We start from the raw sequence: 8,583 nt of genomic DNA on the forward strand, positions 1-8,583 counted from the left end.
CAATAATTTTGTTTATTTAATTTATTGAAACGTTTGAAAGTAATCGATTACATTTAAGAATGGCTACCTCAATTTTGTTTAAATTCAGGGCCCACTTTTCTTCTTTGTCATATTTTGTTTGTACGACTTTTGTTAGATCTCTATTGGGTTAATATTAATAAATGTTTCATATGTTTGTTCGAATCCACTACCACGATCACGGTTGACGAATCCATTAGTTGTAAATAAACTGCTATTGATTTTATTGACGTCATATATAAAGAATTAAGTTTGTATTGAGTAATAAATGAAGATACAGAAATTGACACTGTAATTTAAATCGTGACGAAATTTTAAGAAGAAATTTGTCTTACTCATAACAGCTGTTTCTAAGTATTTTAACGAATATTTAGATATATGACATGAATATCAAGATTTGCATTGACATTGTTAATGTTTTGTCAACAAACGAGGAAAATGTGTTAAAATGTTACGACATAAAATTTGTTTACTATCTATTCAATGCTAAACCGGTTTGGGTGCTCGACAAGCCGACTTTTCGGCAATAAGTTAATTATGTCAACCTGACGTCGTGTTTCATTTGTCCGCAGGGAGAGCCCGAGATGTCTGTCGCGGGAGTCGTCGGGTGCTCCGCGATGTCCCTCCAATGACTCGGTGTACTCCGGGCGCAGCGGGCCGGGCCTCCCCCTCTCCGCTGCGCTGACGGCCGCCCTACCCGCCGCATTGCCCGCTGCACTCCTCCCTCCGCACTCTGCAGCTGTCGCCGCCTACCTAGGCGCCGCTGCAGCGGCCGCAGCGCAGCAACGACTCTTCATGTCGTGTCAAGATGACATGACCGATTCCGAACGAGCTGATGCCGTCTTGGATTTCAGCACCAAGCGGAGTGATTCACCTCACGACGACGAAGATGCTGATGATGCTGTTAATCTCAGTAAAAATGAGAATGGTCCTTTGGACCTGTCGGTGGGCACGAGGAAAAGAGGACCGGACGAATCACCATCTCCGGTCCCTACGAGGAAAAGTTCTCGGTCTATAGAGTTTAAACCATCTCCATCACCATGGACAACTCCTGTTGCACCTCATTTGCCATATTTTGCAGCGGCTGTAGCCGCAGCAAGCTTATCTCCAAAAGGTGGAGTACCTGCGGATTGGAATGGTAAATTAAAACATGGAGCGCCGACACCGAGTGATGCGACTAAAGCGTTAGAAAAGATGAGCGAGCTAAGCAGACTGGGTGGTGAGGAACTGTTTCGATCTGTACAAAGTGCGGCTTTGGGCGCTGGTCTCGCTCCAAATGCAGCTGCCAGACATTCTGCTTGGCAATCGCACTGGCTTAATAAAGGCGCCGATCAAACGAAGGATGTCCTGAAATGTGTTTGGTGTAAAAAGAGTTTCAACTCCCTTGCAGACCTGACAGTTCACATGAAAGAAGCCAAGCATTGCGGAGTCAACGTGCCCGTACCTCCAGGGACTGGTGCACCGATACCTCCCTCTTTGCAGCCACCGTCTAGTTCACCTTCAACGCCATCTCATAATTCATCGTCTTCTAGTGGTTCTTCTAAACCAAATCAGAGCGACCTGAATATGCTAATAAAAGAGAATATGCCGATTCCAAGAAAGTTAGTTCGAGGTCAAGACGTTTGGTTAGGTAAAGGTGCCGAGCAAACTAGGCAAATATTGAAATGCATGTGGTGTGCGGAAAGCTTCCGTTCGCTGGCCGAAATGACTAGCCACATGCAACGAACTCAACACTATACAAACATTATTTCACAAGAACAGATTATATCGTGGAAGTCTTCCGATGAAGCAAAAGGTTCTAATTCTAGCGGCCCCGGGGCAAATAATGCAGTACCTCCAACCACAGGTACAAGTAGTCACGTTAGCGCTGTTTTAACTTGTAAAGTGTGCGATCAAGCATTTAGTTCCTTGAAAGAATTAAGTAATCATATGGTCAAAAATTCACATTATAAAGAGCACATCATGCGGTCTATTACGGAGAGTGGAGGTAGGCGACGCCAAACTCGCGAAAAGAGGAAGAAATCTTTACCAGTTAGGAAACTCTTAGAGTTAGAAAGGGCACAGCACGAGTTCAAAAATGGGGAGGGTAATGGGGTTCCTATGGGAAAACCAATTAGGGACTTCGGGACAGGTAGCCGTATTACTTGTGAAAAATGCGGTGATAAAATTGAGACTGCTGTATTTGTCGAACACATTCGACAATGTATAGGTGCACCCATGTCAAATAGCCAAAGGAATTTTCTGAAGAGTGCTCTTCTTTCAAATAATATTCCCATTCCTCCTGATGTACCTGGTCATGTTACGCCAACTAGTCGCGACGGTCGAAAGAGTATTAATGAAGAATTACCCTCTCCGGGTTCAGCTCACCATCGCTCACCTTCTTCCGTGAATGATTCTTCCCCTAGTTCCAAAGATCCCAATGCGAGTAATGATAAAAGTTCGTCGCCTTCGGTTCTAAATGCCATAGAACAATTGATAGAAAAGAGTTTCGATACGCGATCGCGACATTCTGTACCCGGAATGCCTGGCGGGGCATCACATGCGCCCATCGGTTCTAGTATTCTTAAAAGATTAGGAATAGATGAGAGTGTAGACTATACGAAACCATTGGTAGATCCTCAAACAATGAATATGTTGAGGAACTACCATCACCAACAAGGCTACGGTCGCCGCGAACGTAGTGGCAGTGAATCTAGTTCAATGTCAGAGCGAGGCGGTAGCAGAGTTGAATCTCTTACACCTGATAGGAAATTAGATGCGTATCACATGACTCCACGAACCACTCCAGATACTCGCGGCTCTCAAACTCCCGCTTCTGAGGATCGTCCCACTGAAGTACGAATAAAACGGGAAGTTACTGAGGAGGATGATCGTGAGAATGGGGTAGATCTAAGCAGTCAGCCAGTGCGTGTAAAGACTGAGGTCGATGATGATGAGGAACCTCCTCGACCAGGTAGCTCGAATGAGGAAGAAATGAAAGCGGTTCCAAAACGAGAAAGCGAGGGCCCGAGCCCCGCTGCTAGTCCTCGTAGCCCAGCCAGCGATCGTTCAGCTCACACTCCTGGAGCTGATAGAAAGCCGGCTTCCAGTTTAGGCGCGCTATCTTCTATGTTCGACAATTTAGCCAGCGGTGGCTCGTCTAACGAACCGAGTTCGTCTCGCCGTAGCGGCAGTCATCCATTAGCGGCACTTCAGAAGTTGTGCGATAAAACTGAGAATAATCCATCTCGTGCTCCCGCACCGGCACCATCACCGGCTGGTCCCCCGAGTATTCTTACGTTTAGCTGGGCTTGTAATGATGCAGTAGTTACGGACTCGATAATGAAGTGCGCTCTTTGCGACACGCCATTTATTTCGAAGGGAGCCTATCGGCATCATCTTTCTAAAATGCATTTCGTGAAAGACGGGGCTTTGCCGGAGCCGGTTCCGATGAAAGCACCTCCAGCGGCCGCGTCACCGGGCACTCACAAGAGTGGAGGCTCGAACACAGCTTCGCCGCAGGACCCTCGTAGTCCTTCTCAGTCGTTCGACGAAAGTCCTCATTCCAAGTTCCTCAAGTATACCGAACTTGCGAAGCAGCTTTCCAGTAAATACGTGTAGACTGTACATAGGTCAACGGGCCATCAATTGTGATGATACCATATCCAGCTACGTTAAACCTTACTAGGGTTAGGTCGCCGCGGCGACGCTAAGTATTTCGAAACTCTTTGCCAATTTAATTATTTAGATAATTATTGTTAGAGTTCACCGCATCGTTCGGTTAGTGTAATTTACGACTAGTGACTTAAGTATACGCCAAACGTCTTACGTTCGTTTAGATGTAAGAGAATATTTTCAAAATATTTGCCTTTAGGTGAAGTCGACGCGTCGTCGGGGGCCCTCGGGCCGCGCTTATCTTCCACGCTACTCGTAATTCCATTTCGGTAATTGTAAATATAAGTCACATTAAGTCATAAAGTTCGATTCGATCTCTTGTAAATGTATATTTTTTGCTAATAATCTAAAAATGAATACTTAATTTTAATTGCGGTTCGCCTTTGCATGTGATTCGATAGGCCACAACTCGGTCGTGTTATCGTGTTTTCAGTATTGAAAAAAATTCGTTGCAATATCTTTTTTTAGTTACTTAATATTTTTTTTATGTAAATCAAACGTTGGAGTTAAGATTAGAATGGTTCTTAGTTTATTCTATGTATATTTTGAATTTCTCTCGTTTCGCGAAGTTGAGCGTCGGTGCATGTAATCTCGGAGATCCAATCTCATCGTTTTGAGTTCGTATTGTACATACGAATCGACATAGGATGCAATACTATCTCCTTAGTGTAAATTTGCTCTAGGTACGCTCTCCCAGTGAGGTGGCTATTTATTATTTAGTGTTAAGTACATAATTTTAGGTGACCTATGTCTGTGAACACTTGTATACCAGTATATCAATGCAACAATTGGTTGTCCAAACCAATATATTTAAAAGTGATAATATGTTATACCAGTTTTTTCTTTAAAAAGGATTTACTACATGAGTATACGTTTAGAACATTCAAGTGTATTGAATATCTTCCAATGAAACGACAGATATACGATGTGTATATACGGTACAAGCGAGTGTAAACTCTTTTATATTTAATAAAAAAAATATTGTAAACGGTTAATTATTAAGGCGAACGATATCAAACAGTGATGCTGAAGTACTGTCGACTGCTGGTATTTGACGCAAACGTGGTTATATTACATTGTACTTAAATGGAAACATTTGTTTTGGATCGCATTTTGAGGATGTATCAATTTAGATTTAATTCACATCTGCGTCAATACCAATCAGTGTAAAGTAAAGGATTTAAAGAATAACTATCATTTTATCGATATTGAAAAGGTACGACAAATATTATGTATACGCTAGCTCTGATGAGAGATTTTTGCTCATTCTTTAATAAAAAAAAATGGTGTTGAAAATATTGATTTTACCAAATTTAATAATCTTATTTAATATTTTATGTTGTATTTCAAAATGCAATTAAAAGCTCAAAGAAATATATATGTTACATACTTTAAATGTTTATTTTATTTATTGATACTCCTATTAACTCATTATAAGGAAGAAATTAATATATAATCTGGTGATTAAAGGTAAAACGCTTAAATTTTTAATTAAGTTCTTTCTTCAAATCTTTATATAAAAAAATTACGTGTCACGTTGTTTGTCCATGATGGACTCCTAAACTACTGAACCAAATATGATTTGCACATTGTGTGCAATTTGATCCAACTTGAAAGATAGGATAGCTTACATCTCAATTTATAGTCGTAATATTATTCAAGAACCTTAGCCACAATAACGCGTGGCCGGGTCTGCTAGTATCTTTTATGGAAATGTGAATCACTAGACAGAAGTCTGGACTGTACCTGGCGATGATCTATGACTAGAGTTCTCAGTGGACAGCATATGATGTAGGTGAATATTCTGTTTACAAAATTGCAATGGCATATGCTGGTGATCACTCTATTCTGCCTAATTTTGAATTAAAAATTGAATTTGTATTTTTGTAATAATCTACCAGCACATTTGAAAAGAATAAGAGCTGAGTTTCTTGTCACTTCTTAGCTCGAATGCTCTCCGATCTAAGGTCTAACTTGGCTAGTTTTCATATACGAAATATACTGTAGCCTTCGCAAGTTCTAAACATGTTACTTGTCGGTTCCTATTTTATTATTAGTAGTAACTAGCAATCGAAAGTAATAATTAGTATATGAGAACTAGCCAAGTCAGACCTTAGGCTACAGTATATTATCCTAAGTTATAAGAAGAAATGATATTTTATATTGTTATAAATACATTTCAGGACAGACCATTGAAGTTGGCACCCATTTAGATCTCACCTCTTTTGTCGTAGAAGTCAACAATCAAGGCATATATCATAATATTAAACTCGGCTATCATTTCACATTTATGTTTTTGATGGGATTTTACTTTAAGGCGTAAATAATACAATACAGTAGTCTTTTCAATAGTCATAAAACTAAATCTATAAGATTGGTAATGGATAAATACAAATCAACTGCACTAATATTGCAAAAATTAGAAATCTGATTTAATATGATTTAGTTTTGTATGTTTGCTGAAAGCGAATACATCACCTATCTACTCCATTTGGAAACAATCGCGAATGTGGATTACTACTAAGTCTATACATATAAATAAAATTGGAGTGTCTGTTTGTAATATTGAAATAACCGTTTTTTACTACATGCATATGAATATAAATTTTTTTATTTTTTTTGGACAATTCACACAGCGCCATCTAGACCCTAATCTCTAAGCTGGAGCTGAAAGCTTGTGTTATGGGTACTAGATAATGAACAAATACATAGACTTTTTTTTTTGTAAATACATACATATTATATATAGAAAACACGGTCCAGACCGATACAAACAATCATACTCATGAATACAAATGTTTGTACCGTGCGAGGAATCGAACCCGCGACCATCGGTCGTAAAGCGGTGTACTAGATCGCATATGACCGATCATAAATATGGTACATACACCAATTTTTTTATTTTTGTCTGTTTGTCTGTCGGTCTGTTTGTTACGGCTAATCTCTGAAATAGCTGGACCGATTTTGACGGGACTTTTTATGGTAGTTGATGTAATAAGGAGTAACGTAGGCTAGTTTTATTTTAGAAAAATAAAGTTAATTTCCACGCGGACGAAGTCGCGGGAACAGCTAGTTGATAATATCCATAACATAACCAACTCCACTAGTACTATCCTTATTGTCTCTGATCAACGCGCCGTTTGACTGGTAGAGAATGCCAACAGACATTAAGTCAAAAGAATAAATAAATAAATATTGTACAGTGGTAAATTTTCCCAATTTGAATGTTAGGGGTAATCTCTGTTCCGCCGGAGTTGCGGTTGACTGTCATCGATCCCGCGACTCCGGCTTAGGCGTTGGGTGAGGGACATCTTGGAGTTTTTAATGCGTAGGAGTCTCACAGTACCCGCGGGCTTCCCCCGGGGCCGGCGGGTCTCCATGAGGGATTTTCTCCAAGTCAAAAAAAAAGGGTAATCTCTGTTACTGTTCGATAAATTTTGAAAATTCTTTGACTATTGGATAGCCCATTTATCAAGGAAGGCTGTAGGGTATATAACATTACGGTACGACCAATAGCAGCGCTGCTTCAATGGAACATGTTGGTGGAACAGGGGAAATAGGTGCAGTCGACGTTGCTCCGTTCAATCCGCAGGTCAATCGATGATGTATAGGATACAATTGGTAAACATATGAAAGAACTGAAAAACCTGATCAACTTTTTTTTATAACTGAAATGGTAAATAAGCCGACGGCCCATCTGGTGGTAAATGATTGCCATAGCCTATAGTTGCCTGAAACACCAAGGGTGTTACGTGCGCGTTGCTTATTCTTAAGAAACTTTAATATACCCTTCATGGAAAACTCCATGATTATAAGGGAACTGCAGAACCTAATCATGCCTTTTTTGCAACTGAAATGGTAAATAATCTGACGGACCATCTAATGGTAAATGGTGAGCGTAATCTATGGACGCTGAAACATCAGTGGTGTGCGCGTTGCCTTAACCTTAAGAAATTATTTTGACTGACTAAATGGTGTTTGAAGACCTCAGTGGTCTAGCGGTTTAGTACACCGCTTTAATTCCTATGGTCGCGGGTTCGATTCCTCGCTCTGCATGCAAACAAAACACAGCTTACAAAGCAATCTAATTGGTGAAAGAAATAGATAGATATATAGATAAATTCTTTATTCACAATTACAGACACATAACATACATGAGATACAGAAAAAATACGAATTAATAAAAGTAATGTAGGTGACTTTGCCTTATACAATAGGTATAACAGTGGTAACCAGGCTGTTAAAGAAATAGAAAAACTTAAAAGAATCTATCCTTCTTTTAATAATAACACAATTAACAAAATATTACATAATAATAATAAAAATCTTAGGAGAATTCACACACATATTTATTTCTAAATACACACATAACATACCTAAAAATTACCCAGACCGACACAAATAATGATACTCATGAATATATTTGTACCATCGAGGAAACAAACCCGCGACCGTCGGAAGTAAAGCGGTGCGCTAAACCTACCGAGACCGTTGTGATGGTTGGCGACTGAGGTCGTCGGTCCTTGTTGGCGCTTCTGATCTGTCGTCGCCACCAAGAATTTTCTATTCTATTCTATTCTATATACTTGTATTTATTATTATTATTATTTTTAAATTCAAATTCAAATTCAAAAATCATTTATTCATGTAGGACATTTTAGCCGCTTATGAACGTCAAATTTTTACATTATAATTTTATTTTTTCCCTACCGTCCAGTTCGGTATATAGATTCAATTGAGAAGAACTGGCAAGAAACTCAATTGAATTACTTTTTTTTTTTAAAGCCAGTTTATTTACAATGTATATTTATATAGGTGTCTATGTCTAACATTAAATGAAAATTCAGTGCATGAACAACTATTGCCATGCACACTCGTCATTCAAGTAATCGTTTAGTGAGTAATAGGCTT

At 39.4% G+C, this 8,583-nt stretch overlaps 1 protein-coding gene across 3 annotated transcripts in view; it reads left to right on the forward strand.

Annotated features, from left to right (window-relative positions):
• Nucleotides 1-3,811, forward strand: part of LOC131841043 (protein tiptop) — a 455,231-nt gene extending 451,420 nt beyond the window's left edge. For all 3 annotated transcript variants that reach the window (XM_059189277.1, XM_059189276.1, XM_059189278.1), the window contains one exon: nucleotides 591-3,811. In XM_059189277.1, the coding sequence (XP_059045260.1) occupies nucleotides 591-3,618 (3,028 nt within the window). In that variant the 3' untranslated portion in view covers nucleotides 3,619-3,811. The remainder of the gene's footprint in view (nucleotides 1-590) is intronic.
• The last annotated feature ends 4,772 nt before the right edge of the window (nucleotides 3,812-8,583 follow it).

This window comes from Achroia grisella, unplaced genomic scaffold (genome assembly GCF_030625045.1).
Source record: "Achroia grisella isolate CSIRO2021 unplaced genomic scaffold, CSIRO_AGI_Agris_v1 utg157, whole genome shotgun sequence".
Lineage (NCBI taxonomy): Eukaryota > Metazoa > Arthropoda > Insecta > Lepidoptera > Pyralidae > Achroia > Achroia grisella.